Consider the following 24,315-nt stretch of genomic DNA (forward strand, 5'->3'; position numbering starts at 1 on the left):
TTAGGTAGCCATTTTCTTTTATTTCTTATAGTCCAGTAAATCATTTATAAGCATAACTAATGCGAATAAGAACTTACCACTTAGAATAATAATCTGTGAACATTCCATCTTAATTAATGTCCGTATTGCTAATTCTGGGTATTTACTCTGCCATTGAAATAAGTTCTTCAAGCTTTTCAGAGAACAGCCTACCTGCAGATGTAATGTTTATGTCTAGTTTAAAACAATCAAAAGTCTGTACAAGTTACTCATGCTGTACTCTAATTTTATGTGATATAACCATGTATTAAAATGGACCATAAATAGTAATATCAATTATTGATTCAAGTAAGCATTACCATTTCTGAATCAAATTCATTATAACTTTGAAGCTGGTATCTTGGTAGTTTTATGGTGATATAGGTAATATCTATTTTGAATTAAAAAATATATTCTCTGTCAACAGAAATGAATTGAAGTGAGAACCATGGTTAAATCCAATGCATTCAGACTAAAATACCCACAACTAAGAAAGGAAGAATTTGATGTATAAACTGTCCAGATTTTTTATCTGTATTAATTAAATTTAGTCAATAACTATTCAGATTTTTACTTAAAGTGTGTTTGAAACAACAAATAGAAATTGTTTATTTGAATAGAAACAGTCTATTTCATTTATAGAAATACTTGCTTTCATAAAAAGATTTTGTATTGATAAAGTGAGGCTCCTGATTCAACAACATCAAATATAAAAGAGAAAAAAGATACCTGAGTTTTCCAATCATTCTTTCCAATAGTGTTTTTATTCAGTATCACTAACAGTCCTTACCATTAGGATTTTTCTGTTGCAAAGACTGTTTTTTCTTTAGTCCTGTTCTATACAGAAGATGATTTTTTTTTCAGTTCTTGGCCTTCAGCAGGTCTTTCCTTTTATGTCATCGTCATTTACGTTACTTAAGAAAGGAAATACTATGTCTGTGCTATAACGTCAAAGGCAAAATTTAATTTTGAATTTAAATTATTTACAAAGAAAAATACTTACTTTTCAGTAAATGATTGTTACAGTGAAGTTTGTTCTATGTATGTACTACTGCTTTTATCTCACGTTAAGATTGACATAAAACATTTTTGAGTGTTAGGTTTCTCAATACAACAAAAACCATTCTTTCATCTTGTTTAAAATGTTCAAAATTGTAAAATTCTCAGTAATAGATTGATTCATACATATTATTGCACACGGTCATATCACCATATCTAATGTAATTAGTTGGGAGTATTTATCTTAACATCTTTTCCTTTTAGTGGAAATCAAATAATATCATTGGAGTTACTAAAAGCGCTGTTCTGTAAAGATATTTGTTGCTCTGATTTCAGCTTTAATGAGAAAAAGTAATGTCTATTTAAAATTTCCCAAAGTATTTATGTGTCATTAATACTCCTAAAAGAAGTATTTAGGTTTGGAAATGAATTGCAGCATTTTCTCTTACGTAAGGGGAGATTTTTGTCAAAACACATTTCCCAAGCTAAAAATGTTGTGAAATGGTGTATATTGAAAAGAATTTCTCCTCCAAAAAAGACTGCCATCTTAAACTGATTTCAAGATGTTTAGAAACATTAGAATTTCCTGATATTACATTTAGATAAAATTAAAATGAGACTAAATTTCCATTCTTCCCGTTTCCTTCCAATGATGGAAGAAAAGTATGTATTAAATGGCTCATCAATATAATTCTCTAAAACAAATTGCGATATCAACTTTGTTGAGAAAGCAGTTTTTTTCCTTATCCAAGATATTAAGAACACTTATATTCTTAAGATGCCTATATACGAAATCAAAAATGCATGTCAAATATATTGATGCTTATGTAATTTTATTTAATAATATCTTTAAATGAATAATATGGTTATTGAGGGAAAATCAGTTTTTAATGTAAGCTATTTACACTCCATTCAGCTTTACAAACACTTCATGGTACCTGCCTACACGCTATCCTTGCTGTCTTCAGGAATTATCCTATCTAGGGGAGGTGTTGAAGGCTCATATTGCCTTGTAATGAATATAAACAGTGTTACAACAGCATGGTGGAGGGAAGAAGATTAATCCCAGTTGAAGGAAAGGAAACCATTATTTGTTGAATACTCATTATTGACTAGGTATTGTGCTAATAAGACCTTAGACGCATCCATTATCTTATTTGAGTTTTTAAATCCTCACATCAGCCTGCTTTTTTCCCCCTTTATATAAATCTTAGGCAGCATTATTGTAAGCAATAAAACATTGGTTGTATTCTTGTTCATTTTTAAATTATGTACTTAGTAAACTTTTAATACTCTTGTTTATCAACATTTTAACAAACATTTTGAGAGCTTATTATATAAATAATATTCACACATTTCACAGTATTTCAGCATCCATTGTCTCATTTCAACATTGCAATAATCCTGTGAGAGTTCAGTTAAAAAATACTTGGTTCTCTTTCAATGGGCTAGGAAACTGAGGTTAAGAGATTGGTCTGGATATATTTTTAAAATACGTGTTTAATGGATGTTTGCAGGGAAAATAAAGTAAGAATTGCAAATCACACAGTCCACCTTACTCATTTATGAGGAGACTGTAAAGGACATAAAGAGAAACGTAACTTTTCTTAAGTACTGTACATATAAAATGATTAATATGCAAATTATGTTTGTATTTTCATGTGCTCACTCAACAAATATTTATTGATTGCCACTTTTTTTGACACTCGATACACTGGGAATTAAAATCTAATACGAGCATACCTAAATAAAAGACTTCAGAAAAATATCAAAAAATAATATATTTTGACTTATAAGATACAAAATTTATACAGTGAAGAGAATAATCAACTAAACTGAATTCTGAATGACAGAGCAGGTAAGAGAATTCCATGTAAAAGAAATTACACATGTCAGACCTAAAGGTTTGAAACAGTGTGGCATGTTTGGGAACAAAAGCATTCAGCCCTTGGGGAATATAAAGTGTGAAGAGGTCAAATCGGTAAATTAGTGAGATATTAAATAAGCAGGGGCCAGCTCATGAGTCTTACACCATGTACTTAAATTGTACAGATCAAATAACATGGAAAATGTGTTCTTACAGAGTAGATATACATAATATAGGTAGATAGTAAGTAGGTAGATACACATGTATGTTCATGTATCATTTTAATAAATGAAAATTAAAGCCATATTTCTATACTCAATGGAAAATAAATGATAACTATAATATAAAACTGGTAAGAAGCCCCTGCTACACTAAAATTGGCTTGTTATGGGTTTATATCTTTTCTCTTTGTGCATTAACCACACAGACATGATTTATTGTTTCCCTATTATTATAAATTACTTTTTTCCTTATTGGTATAGATGTTTTAGAGTTGTCTATAGAATAATTCCTTAAACAGAAATAAACTACTTTATAGTATTTTTCTTTACATCAACTGTTTATGTGTATCAATAGAAAAAGACATGATGGGCAAACGAAATTTCTTTGCCTTAATTGCCCAGACTTTCCAATTAGACATATTCTCTGAATATTATCAAGATAAGTTAGTCTCCAATTTATCACTTCTATACTTTAACTTACCCTTGTTTAAAATAACAATATAATTTTTAAATGATAATTAATAATAATTATTATTATAGTAGTAATAATGCTAGAGTATAATAACAGTACTAAAAACAGAAACATAGTTTTCTTGTTACTTCACTTTTAAAATATACTTTGTTTCACATGGATCCTTATTATTAAGAGAAATATTACAAAAGAGGAGCTTCATTTAGGTTCATGTAATGCAGTATTCTATATTAGATGACATTTTCACATACGGAGCTTTAAGCATATTTACTTACTAAGAAATCTAATGTGTATAGGATGTTTACCTGTATTTGCTATTTGTAACATGATGTGGAAAATAAGTGTAATTTTTGGATTTGGCTTCATTAATCTATAATTTGGTGGAATTTTTTATTCTGAAACCTTTCAAATTTTATGGGATTTTAATGTTTTCTTAAAAAATAAGGGTATAGGTCTAGCCTATCCAGCTTAACACATAATTCACATTTTCAAAGCTAAGGCATTCTGGTGGTTTGTGGTACTCGCTTGTTAATTTCCTGATGAATGGCTAAAGAGGCCAAGAAGTGCACTCAGTCCAACATGTCTTCTGAAGATAGATGATCTCAAATAAATTCTCTTCCCAATCAGATTTTGATTTGCTGAGTGTTAAACCAATTCTTTCTAAGGACAGTGTTTATAAGCCTTGTAATGAGACAGCCCTTTGAGACCTTACCTCTTTTTGCCTGTAATTTTGATAAATGAAAGTCTAATTCATAAAGGATATTGTGATTGAAAAGCACCTTTGGATCTCATACCCTTTCATTTAGATAAATGTTTGGTGCAGTATCATAAAAATCAGGAAGTTTACTGAGCTGCAAACTGATAACACTTCAACAGGGATGATAAGTTTGGTGTGTTGGTAGGGATTAGTTTACTACATATCTTTTGAAGACATAATTGTTTTACTGCTTTAAAGCTAGAGGGGGTAAAATTGAATATACATTTCTCAAATATAATATACATTTGAGAGCTCACAGTCCTTTGACTAAATTTTCTTTATTGGAAAATTTTGTTTTATATTTTTAATAACACAAGAGTAATGTAAAGCCTTTTTAAAAAAAGACAAAGCAGAATGCACACAGTTGTGATACAAGGAAAAACTTGCTTTATTAAGCTGACTCATGCATAAAGGGCTTTATTGACTATTTCATGTAAAGAACCAAGTTCCCTTTCATGTGAATTCATAGATTCTTCAATAAGCGCTCAAACTGAAGGCAATTCACCAAGAATCTCTGAGATATCCTGGAATCTTCAGGTTAAGATATATCCAGAGGTAACTTCTATGTCTCAGGTTATTCATTTATTCAGTATTTATGAGGACTTGCTGTGTCCCAGGCAGCGTGCTAATAACTGGGATTACAAAGACAGAAGGATGTTTCTAGTCCTCAAGGAAGGAGCTTCCAGGCTGTATGGAGATAACAAGCACACAAATGATTATAATACATATAACTACTAGAGTAGCAGCATTTATGAAGTATAAGGGATGGGACTTCCCTGGCAGTCCAGTGGTTAAGACTCCGCACTTCCAACGCAGGGGGCACAGGTTCGATCCCTGGTTGGGGTCTGATATCCCACATGCCGCGCTGCATGGCCAGAAAAAACAGCATGTGGGAGAGTGCACACAAACCTGCCTTAAGAAATCAGAGTGGGGAACTCTGGGTGGGTCGACTTGGACTTCCGTTCAGCAAGTGTTCATGGCACACCTGCTGAGTACCAGGCACTGAGGCTGCAGAATGAGCTATAGCCCAGTGGAGAAGACATACACATAACAGATAGCACCCACTCAGTGTGGTTGAGTTCTGTGTTGACTGTGAAAGTATGGCTTGGTTAGGAAAGGAGGTGAGTTTTGAAGGTTAAGTGAGAATTAGCCAAACAAAGGAGGAAGGAAGGGACATACCATATTGAGGGAATACTTTTAGCACAGGTAAAGAGGTCTGAGAAAACGTGACGTATTTTGGAAGCTGTAAATGGTCCAGTATTGCTCATGGGGGAGTAAGAAAAACTAAGACAAAATTGGTAAGGAGAAGGTAAAAGGCCTTAATCAGTCATGCTAAGGGGTTTAGATTTGTATCCTAGAGTAGAACCTTGCACTGAGTGTTGTTTATTGGGAGGAGTTAACACACACGATATTAAGCAGGAAAATATTCTCAACTTATTAGTGTCTAATAATAATACTCTGACAAAAGTATGGAGGGTGGTGTGAATAAGGGAGCTATTAAGGCCTTCTAAACCAGAATGATGATGGCTTGAGATGGGTCGAGTCCGTCACCTTACAGGATGAATCCTATGTCTGTGGCTTAATTAAGTGGGTAGATCAAAACAGCAGGAGGTGAAGAAGCAAAAGATAATTCGTTCAGTTAGGGAAACGTGGAACTAGGAATATCCAGCTGATGATGTCTAGTAGAAATATGGCTATAAAGACCTCGGGAGAGATTTCTTGGTTATTAATCACTGGATTTGCCTCTTTGTTCTCAGATGATGCAAGCTCCGAGTTTCTCAAATTAAGTTACTACCCAAGAAGCAAACAACGTATAAAGATAGCTGTCCCCAGAAGGTTACTGTTGTGCTGGCTTTATATCACCAAGAATCCAAATGAAATTAAGATAAGGTTCTGGAGCATTCAGTAATCAATCCTCAAGCTTTTATTCCAGAAATAAGAATCATCTGTGGGCCAGTGAAAGAAGACTACACATATAAGCCATTTAATTCCCCTCACCTTCCATGTAGCATTGATCTGTATGTCTCTGAAGTATTTATTGAAAGATATATTTAACAATCTGTTACTTTATATTGTTAAGCTGTATTTAAACCATGCTCTCTAGATGCTATTGTCCAGTAAGAGCTAGGATGACAGATGGTACCTCTCAGCCAGTGACACTCTACAGTGCTGTCATGACATGCTGTGTTCCTCAACATGTGTTTTTTACTCCTCTCTGGGCTACCTTTGCGTCAATTTGTTAATGTTTTAGCAAACAGAATTGGTTCTGAGTCACTAACAAAAAGAAATGTGAAAGCTGCAAAGAAAGAAGCTAAGAGTCTGGTTTACAATGCAAGTTTTACCACAGCGAGATGCACATCCAAAAAAATGGTTGAGCAAATATCCACAGGCAGTAAGGGACTGTTGGAAGTCCTGTACTGGGCCTAGGAGAATTGACCAGAAGTATTCATTGTTCACTGGAGAGGATTTTGGCCAAAGGCATGACAAGATTTGCAGAGTAATTGCATGTGTACACAATACCATAACATCCCCTAAAACTATGATACAAAAATGTGTAGCAGTGATTTATTAGGCTCCCATATTCAGGAATATATCCACTATACCAAATGAAATGTGAAGGTGTTTTTCTAGTTAATGCTGCTCCTTGAAGCCTATATCCTAATACTAAAGCTAGAACACAGTAAATTACACCATTTTCTTCCACATTGAATTCCAACTTCAAGTGACATGAAATAAAGGTATTTCTTAGCTGTATACATATAATTTACTTGTAGCTCAGATAATTTCAGATTCAATGGCACCTGCCAAAGCAGATATTTGAATGCAAATATTGAAATATTTGTTAAGCAGTCAAATCCATGAGAGATTTAAATGTGTTGTAATTTCTAACCTGCGCGTTGATTAATAAGTTAATGCTAGGTCAACTCTTGCTATATTTCAATTTTTCTGAGTTATTTTTTGTGTGTTTGAATTTTGGCCTTTTGTACTATTTTTTATATCAAAATAAGGATATCACTTTAGAAAGCCATTATTTATTTCATCCATTGCTAAGGAAATAGCTGTTTTGATGTACATTATATGTCTACATCATTCCTTACTCTGCCTTTCTGTAGCTTCCCAGTAACAACCATTTCTCCCTTCAGATGTGAATGCTTTCTTGCTTTCTTCATACTTATCTACTTTAAAAAATTACCTGATCAGTTGATTATATAATTCACACTGAAGTATAATTGTGTAAAAGTGTTTAATTTTATGGATCAGAAAACCAAGTTTGTGGTGAAGTACAGATTTTTGGTAGAAAGTACAGTGATCTTAGAGTCGCAAGTCCTAGGTTCCCCAACAAGGCATGTAGCTTTCTCAGCCTGTTCCTCATCTGCAACATAAGAGTAGGTGATTACACCCCTAGCCTTTCTCATGGAGTTATTTAGACCAAACAAGATAAAGAAGGTAAAAATCTTCTATAACTGAAAGTAGTATGTAAATGCAGCATATATTTGTAAGAAAGTAATGGATTTATAAGAAAGTAAATCACAATGACCTAAATTATTATGTTTTGGTTGTGATTAGGCACTGAAGAAGATGTAGTCAAGTCTAAGAAAACATTCCGAAGTCAAGCAATAGTGAATCAGAATGCAGAGACAGAGCTTATGCTGGAAGGAGACGACGATGCAGTCAGTCTGCTCCAAGAGAAGGAAATCGACAATCTTGCAGGTAAATTTTAAAATATTTTTGTATTTGTTGTAAGTAATAAATGCACACAAAGTTATTGAATTTAAAAATCTATCTCCTGATGAATAAGCTAGGGCCAGTGGTTGGAGCAATGCTCAATCACGTGAACATTAATAATTTATCTCATTTCTAGTATTGAAAAGAGGAAACTACATATCAAACTAACGATAAATGACTAGCATCTACTTTCTGTGTAGTGAAGAGCAACTTTTAATAGAGGAGAAATAATGTATAGCATAAACTGTCCCCATCTAACTGCCTAAATAATTGGGGGGCTGGCGGGGGGAACGGAATGGTAGACTTCACATATGACTAACATGCTAACAGCTGTGAAAAATAGCCACTTCGGGCAGGTGACCATTGAAATAGCCACTTCCTTCCTGCTGTCCCTCTTGGGGATGTCCCTCCCCATCCCTGATTTTTTTCTCTCCCCCCACACTGCTAATCCCCACTACCAGGAGACATACTTCACCTGTCCACCCCCAGTTTTCACTTGGTCCTGGTGCTCGTCTAAGGTCAATTTGGAGCAGCATCTACAATGGCCCAATGGGCTATATATACCTTAGTGTTGGCATATAACCATTTTTGGTTTTTAAACCACTTTTGAGAATCTGATGAAAGCAGATTGTTTCATGAAGGTACACAGACAATGTTGTACACAGTATCAGAGGGTTCACTGACCCCTGGAAACCAGTCTGTGGAATCATATCCTAGATCTCAGGCTAAAAACTCCTGCTTTAGAGTCTCAAAAGTGGTTGAATCTTACCTCTATTCTATATTTTCACCCCATACAACATTAGAGCGGCAGATGACAATAGAGAAGTGGACTTACGTTCATTATTATGTTTACAAAATAGCACTCCTGTTTCCAGAACTGAGCTGAAAATTACCTGGCATGCTTTAGGAAAGTCTCCAACAATATTTCTGCCAGTTAGAAATCTCTCATTTTACCAAAGAGAAGATGTTATTGTTAATTGTAAGCTGGAGAGGAATGTTATTCTTCCTCGTCTAGAAAACGTTTAATAAGATTATTCTAACACCAGCTCCTGGATAGGCCTATGTTATTAGCAATTCTGTATCATGAAAACGATTTTTCCTGTTTAAAACTAATCTTAAGTCCATGAACAAATGTTTGCCTTGAATTCCTGAGGAAATGTTCAAGTTTTAGTATTGTTGTTTTTGTGGGGTTTTTTAGTAGTTCAGAGATTTTTATCTGAGGCCACTTGGCAATTTAAGCAAATGAAGTCCATTATTTCTTTTTGCCACAGATTGTTTTCTCGTTTTCTGGTCTTATTCTTGATCCTAAAGAACTAGAGAAAATTCACAAATGCGATTTCTGACCTTTTGAGATAATGTGTTGCCTTTCCTCATTCACATATCCTCACAGATATGTTCAATAATTATATACAGTTTAGTTTAGCATCTCTGGTCTTTAGTTCCCACTAAAGATAATTAGTTGATACAAATTTGGCTAGTACCTTGAAGTTTATTATGGTAAGATATGCCCACTAATACCAGAAGCAAAATCTGGTAATGATTAATGACTCCTTTATATTTCTCTCTTTTAATGGTAGCTTGAGTAATTATTAATATTAATTTATGCTTATAAACAAAATTCTCAAAATAACATTAAGTTAAAATATGTAAAGAGCAATGAAAGCAGGCTTGAAATAAACTGTTTAAAAGTCGAATCTTAACCAACTGTCTCTATCAATACTCCTACAACTACTGTCTTTTAAACAGATTTTTCTTTGAGCAGATTTGTGCTTTTCCCTATCCACCAAGTCCTAACTCACACTCTTTCTGTGGAATCCTCGTATCTGAAAAACCTTATAAACTGTCCTAAAATATTGATCTTCTACTTAGTCTACAGTGTTCATGTTTAAATCAGCAGTGCACAAATGTGACCCTGAACTTTGAATGCAGTAGAAAAGAAGTAGGGGATGGATATTTTGTGAAGGGAGAAGTAACAGTCACAGAAATAGTCTGCATAATATATAGGTGTCTAACAGATTCATTCAGTAAATGCTGAAGCCTACTTACTAATCTGGACTGCCATGATAGTGACAATGTCACATAAAAATAATTTTGGAAGTTAATTATAAACCAGTATTTTTAGGTTTTAAAAAAATCAGCTGTAAGTTTTAAACCACATAAATACATAACTTTTTTGTTGCTTTAACAAATTCTTATCCAAATAATTGTTATTTCTGTCTCAGAAGTCAAAATTTGCTAAATAATAATGTCTTTCTTGGGATCAGTTTCTGTTTATAAAAAGAAAAAAAAAGAGGAAGAAGTATAGCCAGCATGTCTTGCTAGGAACCGGGCAGTGTTTGAAGGGTTTCATGTGCAATAACCTATTTAATAGTCACAACAATCCTGAGTGGTAGATACAATTATTATTACCTTAATTTTATAAATGAGGATATAGAGGTCAAGACAAATTTAAGTAGCTTGCATAAGGTTAACAAGTATATAAAATAATGTATTTCCTTAAAAATATGTAGTATATGGCACAAACTAAAATTCACCAAACACTGTCTTTAAATAAATATGTGTATATACTTAATGACTCTTAAAATGATGTAAAAAACAAGATCCTCAGTTTATAACTCAATTTTTACACTGGCTCCAGTATACTATACTTAGAAGTTTATGAATAAGCATAATAATTCATTTTAGTTTTATATATGTGTTCCCCAAAATCATCTAGTAAGTTAAAAAAATCTGACAGGGTATTTTCAGCACAACTGTGTTTAAACATTGACCCTTTCTCATGTTTTCTCCATTTTCTTTGGAATTTTCTAGTTTTAGTAAAGATACAATGTCCACAAAGTTCTACAGTTTTAAATGTCATACAATTTTCTGTTTCACTTTTAGTTCCCTTTCTTCCCAAGCTGTTCATCTCAAGAGGCAAGTTAAATATGTATGACTAGTAATTACTCAATTTATTATGTACTGTTGCAAATGGCTAATATGATTATAATATAGAACTATCCCAATCAACTATTACATTAATAACACCTAACTTACTTTATTTTAATTGCTTTTTTAGTTTGTAGAGATTGACCAAAGTGAATTAGCACCTAAGATTTCATGTGTAATTAAAAATTTCAACTTACTAATTATATTGTTACTTAAAACATTGAAATTAATTTATGTAATTCAACTGATTTTAATCTAAAATCTCAATTATTTATTTTAATTTGAAATTTAGCTTGGCAGGTTATTTCTTCAAGTAATTATTGAGTAACTAAAATTTTTTTTTTTTTTTTTTTTTGTGGTACGCGGGCCTCTCACTGCTGTGGCCTCTCCCGTTGCGGAGCACGGGCTCCGGACGCGCAGGCTCAGCGGCCATGGCTCACGGGCCCAGCAGCTCCGCAGCATGTGGGATCTTCCCAGACCGGGGCACGAACCCGTGTCCCCTGCATCGGCAGGCGGACTCTCAACCACTGCGCCACCAGGGAAGCCCGAGTAACTAAAATTTAAAATTAACTCAAATTTGTGTGAATTGACAAGTGAATGATTTAATTTAATTGATAGAAAAGCTTGTCTCCCACTAATAGAATGTATTTCATTTCTTTTAGAGTAGTAGTTCTGTCACATATGCGGGTAACAATAGAAATATTTTACATAATAGAATTAGAATTCATACGGATTCCTTTATTGTTACTTCCAAATGTTAGTAATTTTGCTAATTTAGAGAATTCTGAGTTAATGTTAATGATGATGGTCCTTCATGCTTTATGAGTTCTGTAAGTTGTTAAAAATGTTTTGTTTATGTATATGTAAGCTGTTATTACCAACAATCCACCATTGTATTTAATGTCAAATAACCTAAACGAGGGCTTCCCTGGTGGCGCAGTGGTTGGGGGTCCGTCTGCCGATGCAGGGGACGCGGGTTCGTGCCCCGGTCCGGGAGGACCCCGCATGCCGCGGAGCGGCTGGGCCCGAGAGCCATGGCCAATGGGCCTGCGCGTCCGGAGCCTGTGCTCCGTGGCGGGAGAGGCCACGGTAGTGAGAGGCCCGCGTACCACAAAAAAATAAAATAAAATAAAATAAATAACTTAAACGATTTTCTACAGGTCCACACCACCTATGTCCAAGGATATTTTACCTGAAATATCCTTCACACATCTCTAATCTACACCCTCCCTTATCTCCTCCTATCAAAAGCTCTACCCTTTTTTATACCTATTTAAATAAAATACTTTGTGAAATATTCACTAGCCAGTCTTATCACCCCATAACATTTTTTGACAACAACTTTATTGAGATACAATTCACATACCATACAATTGACCCATTTAAAGTGCACAATGATTTTAATGATTTTTGTATATTCACAGCTATGCAACCATTGCCACAATTTTAGCACATTTCATCACCTCAAAAAGAAATCTCATATTCTTTGGCTATTCCCCCCAACTTTCCCATCCTTCCTCCACAGCCCTAGAGGACCACTAATCTACTTTCTGTCTCCATAGATTTGCCTGTTCTGCACATTTCACATCAGTGGAATCATGTAATATGCAGTCTTTTGTGACTGGCTTCTTTTAGTTAGCATGATGTTTTCAAGGTTCATCCATGTTGTAACATGTATATCTTTTTTATGGCGAATAATATTCCATTGTGTGAATGTACCACATTTTGTTTATCCATTCTTTGTCATTTATCCATTCAAATGTTCGATGGACATTTGGTTCGTTTCCACTTTTTGGCTGTTATAACTAACAATGCTACTATGAACTTTTATTTACAACATTTTATATGAACATAACTTTTTATTTCTCTTGAGTATATGCCTAGGCATGGAATTGCTGGGTCAAATAATTACTCTATTTTTAACTTTTTGAGGAACTGCTAGGCTGTTTTCCAAAGTGGCTTCATTATTTTAATTCCCATCAGCAGTGTGGGAGGGTCCAATTTCTCCACATTCTTCCCAATGCTGGTTATTATCTATCTTTTTTATTATAACTGCCCCCCAAATTTTGATTATGTTAATCTTAAGACACTTATTACATAAAGCCTTGTTTTGTAGATGCTGTTCTATATGTTTTCTCCCTCCTTTTAGACTGTAAATTCCTTAAGGCTATCAACCATATCCCATGTGAACCATGAAGAAATCTAACATTACTTGCCCTTAAAATGTTCCCATTGAAAAAGTTCATTATAGGTAAACTGCAGAGCTGAGATAATTATCTAGTTAATTTATACCAAAACAAAGAGACAAAATAAAACTTTTGAGCTCTTGAAATTAAGTATTTGGGAGCTTGAATTATCAGATCATATGTTCATACTAATTAAATCATTCAAATGATGACTCAACTCATTACTTGTCTTTTCCAGTGTATGAACATCTAAAGTTAAGCTAATCTTGGTTCCATCCCAATTTCTACTAATTATGTCATTTTAACTAAATGTCTCTTAAGGTCCCCATTTTTAACATTATCAAAAAAATAATAACTCTCTATCACATGGAAAAGATGTCCTATAACCAATGGACTATAATGTTACTTTGAATATTTTAAAAAGAATAATTAGTATAGGGAACTAGCAACATGGGGAAGAAGTGTTAGAGTGTAAGGGTTGGATTTTTTGTGTGGGGGGGTTCAAAATGGTAGACTTACAATCCTTTACACATACACACACGCACACACACACACACACACACGCATACATACTCTAACCAAAGTCAAGAATCTGAAACTTAGAAGAAATGCATTATGTGAATTTAAGAATGAGAAAAATATAGAAATAAGGGAGGTTTACTAAGAGAAATAGAATGTAGTCAATGGGAGGTTCTCCTAAATGACAATCACTTTCCCCACGTGACTCACCTTTGAAGCTCATCACAGTTCCCATGCACTTTCACTGATGTTTAGAGGGCAGTAGCTGTTCAGACTGTTTTTCTTATTGTTAACAGTCAAATTCTTTGCATTTTGTGCAATCTCTGTTCTACCAATTCAAACTAAAAGCAGGTATCAAATGATAGGGATGGAGGAGGAAACTGTTGCTTAGAATTTTTTTAAATTATGAAAGTTTCAGGCATACAACGTTATAATTCAACATCTGTATAAATACAAAGTGATCACCTTCACAATTCTAATTACCATCCATCACTGTAAAGTTGGCCCCCCGCGCTTATTTACTTAGAATTTTTTTAAGGTTGACCATTCCTACCTCCCTAAATCTCTATTTGACTGCATTTCACGTATTCATTTACTTACTCAGTAACAGTTTTTGAATACTTAGTGACTATGTAGAACTCTGGGGTTCAGAGACTGATAGGAAAAAAAAAGTCAGCAGGAGAATCAGCTCTGCTACCCCTATTCAGCAACTCAAATAACCAGGAATTATGGTATAGAGTATGCCTACCCTAAAAAGTGAAAGTAGACAATTAAGATGATCAGATAGATAATTTAGGCCTTTAAATGTTCTAACTTGAAATGTTCTTCTACCAGAGGCAAAGTTGTTTATTTATAGGGCATACAAGAAGGAAGAACTCAAGAGTCTAGAAAATTATAATAATAAAATGAAAGGAACAACAAAATTCTAAAAACTAAGAGTTTTTCAGGGAAATGTGTTATTTAAAGAAGAAAAAGGAATATAAGCCGAAAGCACAGAAAAAATTTACTATAATTGTTCAATGGAATAAGAATATAAATACTATAGATGAGAACAAGATCAGTTGTTTCCTAGATGGAGATAAACTCTGACTCAGATCATGTCTGCTTGAGTCAGGCCTAACTATTCTACACAGTCCAATTCTAATATGATTAATGAAGATTCTTTTCCTGACAAAACTAGTATTTTTTTAAATTCCTTAACAGTTATACTTAAGATGTTTTAATTACAAAGTCCAACTAGACTGGAATCAACCTAATATTTGTATTTAGGGGAAAATATCTTTTAAACATTCTGGATTCTCTGAAATGCATTTTGCTCAGGATTTCCCCCTTAATTTTTAAACCCAAATGTGTTTTAAGGGAAATTTAATCCATATGTCCCTGACTCACTCACACTTAACTCATCAAAATGTTGTTTAGTAAAAGCTATTTGATGTTGAAAAAGCCTTATGAGTCTTTATAAGTCTTTTTTCTCTCTTTGAATTAGGAAGTTGCTTTGCAGTCATAAATAGTATACCCAAAGGGTTCGTGTTCAGCTTCAAACAGAGAATTCGCAAAGCTCTTAGAGACAACATTAACACATGCCCATTTCTTACAAAAGCTAAAATACTTAAACTTCTAAGTTAATTTAATTTTTTAATTCAGCTGAAAAGTTGTGAAAATCAATAAAAGCTTCACCTTGAATATCTAGCCTTCTTAGCCTTTCTTCATTATTTTTACAATGTCTACAAGGCCATTTTAGAGTCTGCAAATATTTTACTGTATCCATCTTTCTGCATCTCCAAAACTGTACGTCCTCTCCAACCATGGATTCTATAGTCTATAAAAACACTTTTAAGGTACTTTTAACTGTAACAACATCCCACTAACCAAACTTTGTAAGTTTAAAATATAATAAAAGGACATAATTCAACTATGTTTGTTAGACGTCAACCATGATTCAGCTCATATATAATGTTCTTACATCTTTTTTTTATTTTAAGAATAAGCCATTCTTTGTTATGCTGCAAATCTTTCACAGACCACAGTGATGAGGTCTATTCTTTCTAATACAGTGTTCTAGTTGAAACCCATTTTTATTTTTTACTGTTTTCTCTGTATGGAGAGTTTCCCACAAAGTAATCCCTCTACAGATTTATAGTTATACTTACTACCAACCTGAAAAGTAGTGGCAGTGAACAACTCAACTCACTTATCAATAGACCATCTCTCTCCTATATGTAGGCAGCTAATATTTCAAATGTCGTGTTTTTTAAAAAGGATATGATGATGATATTATTCACCTGTTGAAAACATATGGGTCACCACATTTGTCACACTTGGAGGAAAAAAAGTGTGAGATAACAAAACTGTTTTCCTAATGCCGAACTCTGGACGTTAGCGACTTGGAGGAGAGGAAGAGGTGAGGTTTCATCACTGCCTCACCTCTGAGTGCCCTGCCCTCCCTCTGATTTGGCACTAATTCACAAATAGGTAAAAAACTGATTTTGCCGCTACATTTAGAGCAGTGCCATACAAAAGGACAAAGTAGTCGTTCTGCATACTGAAGATATTTTATTTATTTAATTATTTTGTTTCGATGACTTAGTGCTATGGAGCCAGAGCAACAGCCTGCAAAGGTACCTCAACATAAACAGTCAGCACTAAGGACAAGTTTTACATGGAAATCCATTTATAAGACGTTATTCCAGTAGAATATGCTCCATCAGATCAGTCATCAGTCCAACAAATATAAGTCTAGAACAACTTTTTATCAGCAAAAATGAAGAGAAAGTCAGCCTCAGTTTGCTGGCTAAGTATTGTTAAGTATCTTCTTTCCAGATGAAATGTTTAGGCAGTTTTATTGATCAGAAGATGGCAGATAGTAATGTTTTATGTGTTTTTTCCTCAAAGTTCTGTTGAATTTTTCCTTCATTTTCCGTCACTAACAGATGAAACAGCTAAATACAGTTGTGCTGTTTCAGTTCAGTTCGTATCTAACACAGGAATGTGAAGAGCCAAATGCCACAGAAAACGTTCTTTAAAAACAACTCTTGCATCTAAGATTGGGTTGTGTGGATAAGTCTGCATCCACCAGCAAGGTTTTGGGGTGGGGGCGTGGAATGAGCTAGTTAAAGTAGTGAAGAGTAAGTGTGGATGGGCAAATGATGCTGGCAGATAACTTTACAACTCTATGAATTAGGTATTATACTTCATTCTAAGATGTGGAAACTTAGGGTCGGACATTGTGGTATTTATTTATGATCATATAACAAATATCAATACATGAGCCAAGAAGTGAGCCCACTTTTCTTTCTCCGAAAGCCCTTGTTCATTCTACTACATCAGTGCTTTATTTTGGGTTTTTTTTTTTAAATCCTGAATTATAACCCATTGGTGTGTTAGCACATCAATTACTTGGACTATTACCAGCATTATTGGTAAATGAAATAAAATGAAAAGAAAAGATTCAAATAGAAAAATGTCAAAATTCATCACACACAATAAAGATAAGAGCTGGAAGGACCTGTTGGGTCCTTATTCTCTGTTGCCAGATCCCAACTTGACTCAGGTTGGATGTGGTTATCCAAACAAAACAAATATAAAATATTGAATATCTACTGTGTGCAAGACATTATGCTGGGTGCTTGGAGCAAAAAGACACATATGATTAAAGTTCCTGCTTTCAAGGAGTTTACAGTGTAGAGGGAGGACAGATAATGAAAAGAAAAAAAATCCTACATCTACAAAGGAAGCCATGATAACACAAAACAGGGCCCTTGACCGCCATGTGGATTCTGGATGGGTGTTCCTTTTAGTTAATAAGTAAAAGATTTAGAAAGATTTGGAGTTGTTACAGACGACATGTAAACATAGTATGCTAAACTACCCCCTTCTCTGTGAAACTACAGTAGGTCTGAATTATTCGGGTAGAAGTACGAGGCAGAAATCTCTGAAGGTTACTGGGGTGGGGGGCATTTTGTGCCATGAGGTACCTGTATTTTATCCTAAAGGCTACAGTGAGACAATGAACGACTTTTAAGCATGAAAAGATCTAATTTATGTTTTTTTTAAAAATTACTCAGGCCACTGTACAGATTATGGTTTTAGGATGTCCAGACTTGAGGTAGGAGGCTGTTGTCCAGATCAGAGGTGATGAGAGCAAATTGGTGGTGGAGGAAAGAGGAGAGGAGGGCAGCTTGTAGCAACTCCTAGGAGGTAAGATGTGAAGGACCATGATAGTTGACCAGTTGTGAGGAGTAAGAACGAGGGGAACCTGTCCCGGGAGAAGAAATGATGCGGAAGCTGTTAAATGTGTTTGGGAATGTAAAGACGCAGGGTTTCAGGGGAGAGAAGAATGAAGGTGACTGGTCAGATTGGTCTGTTGGGTATCCACATTTTTCAAATGTATAGAATGGTTTGAAATTTGAGAACCAAGTTGGGCATGGAGCTCATAATTTAAACCTCTGAGATCACCCAAGGAAAGTGAGAATATAAAAAGAGAAGAGTAGTAGCCCAAAGTCAGATCCCCTGTGGAACAACAAGGTTTAATTGGCCAACAAAGGACAGCTCCTCAGGGATACCAAGAAGGAAGTCAGGCATAAGGAGAACAGGAGAGAAGACAGGCTTACCTTGGAGATATTGCAGGTTCAGTTCCAGACCACCACAAAGCAAGTATTGCAATGAATCGAGGCACATGAATTTTTTGTTTTCCCAGTGCATAGACAAGTTATGTTTAATGTTTATATCATATTGTAGTCTATTAAGCATGCAATAGCACTGTGTTTTAAAAAATGTACATACCTTAATGTAAAAATACTTTATTGTTAAAAAAAATGCTAACTGTCATCTGAGCCTCCAGGAGATCATAATCTTTTTGCTTGTGGAGGGTCTTGCCTGGATGTTGATGGCTGCTGACTGATCAGGGTGGTGGGTGCTGAAGGTGGGGTGGCCGTGACAGTTTCTTGAAATAAGACCACAGTGAAGTTTGCCACAGGGATTGACGCTGCCTTTCATGAATGATTTCTCTGTAGCATGCAGTGCTGTTTGATAACATTTGCCCACAATAGAGCAGCTTTCAAAATTAGGCTCAGTCCTCTCAAACCCCACCACGGCTTTATCAACTAAGTTTACGTACTCTTCTTAATCCTTTGTTGTCATTTCAGCATCTTCACCAGTAGATTCCATCTCAAGAAACCAGTTTCTTTGCTCATCTATGTGAGGCAACTCCTCAACTCTTCAAGTTTTATCATGAGATGGCAGCAATTCAGTCACCTCTTCCGGCTCCACTTCTAATTCTAGTTCTCTTTCTATTTCCACCACATCTGCAGTTACTTCCTCCAATGAAGTCTTGAACCCCTCAAAGTCATCCATAAGGGTTGAAATCAACTTCAGCCAAACACCTGTTAATGTTGACATTTTTACCTCTTCCCATGAATCACGAATCTTCTTAATGGCATCTAGAATGGTGAATCCTTTCCAGAAGGTTTTCCATTTACTTTGCCCAAATCCATGAAAGGAATCACTATTTATGGCAGCTATAGCCTTTTGAAATGTATTTCTTAAATAATGAGACTTGAAAGTCAAAATGACTCCTTGATCCATGGGCTGCAGAATGGAAATTATGTTAGCAGGCCTGAAAACAACATTAATCTCCTTGTACATCTCCATCAGAGCTCTTGGGTGACCAGGTGCGTTGTCAATGAGCAGTAATCATTTGAAAGGAACCTTTTTTTCTGAGCAGTAGGTCTTAACAGTGGGCTTAAAATATTCAGTAAACCATGTTGTCAACAGATGTGCTGTCATCCAGGCTTTGTTAGTGCATTTTATAGAGCACAGGCAGAATAGATTCAGCATAATTCTTAAGGGCCCTAGGATTTTCAGAATGGTAAATGAGCTTTGGCTTCAACCTAAAGTCACCAACTGCATTAGCCTCTAACAAAAGAGTCAGCCTGTCCTTTAAAGCTTTGAAGCCAGGCACTGACTTCTCTCTGGCTCTGAAAGTCCTGGATGGCATCTTCTTCCAATAGAAGACCATTTCATCTATGTTGAAAATCTGTTGTTTAGTGTAGCCTCCTTCATAAATTATCTTGGCTAGATCTTCTGGATAAGTTGCTGCAGCTTCTACATCAGCACTTGCTGCTTCACCTTTCACCTTTATATTATGGAGATGGCTTCTTTCCTTAAATCTCATGGACCAACCTCTACTAGCTTCCGACTTATCTTCTGCAGGTTCCTCACCTCTCTCAGTCTTCATAGAATTGAAGAGAGTCAGAGCCTTGCTCTGGATTAGGTTTTGGATTAAGGGAATGCTGTGGCTGGTTTGATCTTCTATCCAGACCACTGAAACTTTCTCCAGTCAGCAATAAGGCTGTTTCCCTTTCTTATCATTCATGCGTTCACTGGAGTAGCACTTTTAATTTCCTTCAAGAACTTTTCCTTTGCATTCACAACTTGGCGAACTCTTTGGCACAAGAGGCCTAGCTTTTGGCCTGTCTCTGCTTTCGACATGCCTTCCTCACTAAGCTTACTCATTTCTAGCTTTTGATTTTAAGTGAGACCTGTGACTCTTCCTTTCACTTGAATACTTACAGGCCAATGTAGGGTTATTAATTGGCCTAATTTCAATATTGTTGTGTCTCAGGGAATAGGGAAAGAGAGAGAGACAAGAGAATAGAATGGTCAGTGGAGCAGTCAGAACAAACACAACATTTACCAATTAAGTTTAGTCTTATATGGGTAGGGTACATGGTGCCCCCAAACAATTACAGTATTAATGTCAATGATCACTGATCACACATCACCATAGCAAATATAATAATAATGAAAAAGTTTGAAATATTATGAGAATTACCAAAATGTGACACAGAGACTTGGAGTGTGCAAGTGCTATTGGAAAAATGGTGCCAATAGAGCTTCTGGATGCAGGGTTGCCACAAACCTTCAATTTGTAAAAACACAGTCTCTGCCAAGTACAATAAAATGTTATGTCTATAGTATGCTTTAGAAGCCAAGGAACTCTGGCTCAGTCATTTTCAAACTGGTATTCCTTGGAACACAGTTATTTTGAAATATGCTAATGAGAAAAAGAGTATAGTGAAAGGTATTTGGAAAATTCTGGGTTTAAAAATAAAGTGTTACACATATTGTGGGTTTTTTTTTAAATTGATGGAAGGACTTTTCCAAACTTTTAGCATATTAATTAATATGTATGTTCCTAACACCTTGGCCTAAGTAGAGGATGAGGGTGAAGCCAAAAGGAGTGAATAGGAATGAGGAACTAAGAGGTGAAAACTGGAGTCCAGAAGCTTAACAGAGGAGAGGAGACCGAGACAAAAGAGCAGCTGAAGTGGAGGAGGGTAGGACCGAAGGCCAGGTGGAGAGAGTAACTGACTTGAACAGGAGGAAAGTTACATGTTCTGGAGAAAAAGAAATAACAATAAATGCAGAGGCAGAAAAATCTTTAGATAGAGGAAGACATTAAGATAAATAACCAAATTTCATTTTCTCCAAAATATGAATCCTTCATTTATTATGCGGTCAGGATGGATGAATGTTCATATGTGAATTTTTCTAGGAAGGGGCCGTATATTTAGTCATCTTCTCTAAGAGATGTGTGAGCCCGAAAAAGGACAGACAGCACTGCTCCACACTGTAATACCTGAGCTTTAAGCTTTGGTTCCTTGACCTAAACAAATCTGACATTTGAGGCCACGTGTGTTTTTTCAGTCCCACCTTGCACTGTTCCCCTTTACACCTCCTAATCGCCGGCCCAGCTTATCTCCTGCTGTCCATATCCTGCATCAGTTTGTTCAAACTCTTCTCCTGCTTCACAGCACTCTTCCCCGCATGTGCACCAGTCTGACTCCTACCCATCCATCACAGCTCACTTCAGTTCACTGCCTCACCCTGACCCCCCCACAAAGGCTGGAAAGCATCACAGTTCTGTGAATGCCTATAGAATTTTTTTTTCCGTCCTTCTCTCGGTGGGAGGCAGTATACGTAACAGCAAATACCCTGGAGTCAGATCACCAGGTTTGAATCCTGTCTCTACCATCTCCTAGTTGTGTGACCTTCCCTAAGTTACTTCAGCTCCCAGTCTCATTTTCTCTCTGTAAAATGGAGATCATAGCAGTACCTATCTCCTAGGTACAGTATGAGGAACAAATGAGAGTCATACCCGTCAAGTGCTCTAACAATGCTTAGCTAGACCCTTTCTCCCTTATGCCCTTTCTCCCTTATGCCCTTTCTCCCTTATGCTATGCTTATTCCTGTATATTGCTTATCTTTCCTATGTACTTTAAGCTCTTTGTGGGTAAAATCCGTGTCTTATACATTATTGCATTCTCTCTCAGTGCACAAAACAGTGTATAATTTTTGTTGACTATGTGAATGAGTGAATGAATGAATGCTGAGTTAAATGTCTCTCTCAGAATTTAATTTACAAAGAGGAAACAACTTACACACTGGGAAAAATATGGCAGTTATAAAATTATGTCATTTAAAAAAATAATAGTATGCGCGTGATATAGCTGGACTGACCAATTACATTGTAACTCTTACTGGTTTTCAGCATATTTTAAATTGATCTCTTCTATAAAATGTAATGTTTTTCATATTTTTAAAGAACGATTTGAAATCAATTCCAGAAAAATATAAAAGATGTAATCTATTATTTTAATTGACCTTTTTATTATGACATAAAAATGCAACAATGGTGTATATTGTTTTCTATATTCTATATTCAATTCCACAAACACAGATGCTTGCTGTGTGACAGAGCCTGTGTTAGATGCAGAAGATAATGCCCCAGTCTTCAAGTAGCTTATGCCAAATGGGAGAAACAGCCTTCTAAACACATAATATTTGATATAAGTGCTGCAATAAAGATGTGCCCAGGAAACCATGGGAACGTAAAGACAAGGCACTAGTCCAACCAAGAGGTGCAAAGACCTAGTCCTCCTGGTTCAGTAGATTTAAGTCATCTCCCCTGGTTTATTCACTCATCCAGTCTAGTAGGAACTTACTCTTCTTGATCATTAAATGATATCCTAGTGCTATAAAAGAGTCAATACTCTTCCAGAGAGTGAAAAATGGATTCCATATGTTGAACTGAATGTGATATAACTAGAAACACAAATCTCAGCTGGCTCACTTAGTGCATCAAAAGGCAGAGCAAATTATCACAATGAACATAAAAACTATCACCGTTTTTAGTATATTTTTGTGCTGGTAAATAAGTCAGTAATATTTTACTTACTTTATAAGCTTTTTCTTCTATAAAGTTTGTCTTTGTAGAAAATGCACTAGTTTCTGTTGGTTTCTTTTTAACATAAAGTATTATCTGTCCTACAAGGGAATCAAAAAACATAAATGGTATGTTAAAGTTAGAGCCTATCAGATTCTCTCTCAGGACTTTTAAAAATTATTTATTGTAAACATATTAAATGAGATTTTAGATAAATGTTCTACCATGGTGAACAGATATTTTGTTAAAATGCAGCCTTCAATTGCTCTTATACAGAGGGCTCCATTCTTTCTGTTTCTGTTTCAGACTCTGGTAAGCTGAGTTTTACCAGAGGTAGGTTTGCTCAGATCTGAAAAGATTCATGTGCATTCTCAAGCACCTGTCTCATTTTGCACAGTAATAATCTAAGGAAAGCACTGCACTGTGGGGATGATTGATTATTGTTCATCTCAATCTAAGGATAGGTTGTGTTCAGAAAGTCACCAGAGAGCGCAAAGAGGCCACTTCTTGGGCACAGTGAGCTTGGTATAAAATTTGGATTTATACAGTGTTTATATAATCAGTAGTGTGGTGTGTGTATGCTAGGGAAGGAGATAATAATGCTGGAAGTTAAATTTATAACTCTTGGGTTATGTATTTTATCAGTTGTTCAAGTTATATTTTCCTGATTTAAGCAAAAATATTCTGTAACTCTTTTCATCGCAAGAAAAGTTTTTGAAAATTTCAGAGCATCATTATTCTGATAATATATTTGGACCACTAACAATAGTCTCTGTAAATAAAGGAAAGCGTCACTGGTAGAGATTTTGTTACTATACTTTCTTTTTTTCTGAGGCATTTCAAATGCTTGAAACCCAGGGAAGGTAAGTACTGAGGAATCTCAGATCTTCTGCAGCATTTTCCTCCTAACTTCCCTCTCCCTCAGGCTCATACACTGACATCTCCATTTTCTTAATGCCTAAAGTTTTCCTAGGATTCCAAAACAAAGTTCCAACTTTCTCATATTCTCGTATTCTTCAATTGCTTTGAAATTCAAACATTTTATTCTTTTAATTCTGTGGGGGAAACATTTTCTTTAAATTGATAGTGCCCTACTTAAAAATAAGTCCAAAGCAGTGATAAATATTTTAGATATGTTCAGTCACTCATGCTGTTAGTTATTTTCCTACAAATTTTATCACATTATAGAGTTGTAAGTTTTTACCTATTATATTTTCATCTTAAAATTTTTTTGGAATGATATCCTTTTTCAGTAAACATAAAGGATCTCAGATTAGTTTTATTTCTTCTAAATAATGCAGGATTTTAAGTTTAGTAATTTTACAAAGATTAGTCAACGCTTATTATCTCAAAATAATGGTCTTTTACATGTTCCAAAAGCAAATTGAACATGTGG

General features: G+C 35.2%; 1 protein-coding gene across 4 annotated transcripts in view; it reads left to right on the forward strand.

Moving 5' to 3' along the window:
* NBEA (neurobeachin) overlaps positions 1–24,315 on the forward strand; it is a 612,123-nt gene that overhangs the window by 378,312 nt on the left and 209,496 nt on the right. For all 4 annotated transcript variants that reach the window (XM_082602053.1, XM_082602054.1, XM_082602055.1 and 1 more), the window contains one exon: positions 7,902–8,045. In XM_082602053.1, coding sequence (XP_082458179.1) covers positions 7,902–8,045 — 144 coding nt within the window. The remainder of the gene's footprint in view (positions 1–7,901; positions 8,046–24,315) is intronic.

Source organism: Mesoplodon mirus (assembly GCF_964341445.2).
Source record: "Mesoplodon mirus genome assembly, chromosome: 17".
In the NCBI taxonomy this organism is placed as follows: Eukaryota; Metazoa; Chordata; class Mammalia; order Artiodactyla; family Ziphiidae; genus Mesoplodon; species Mesoplodon mirus.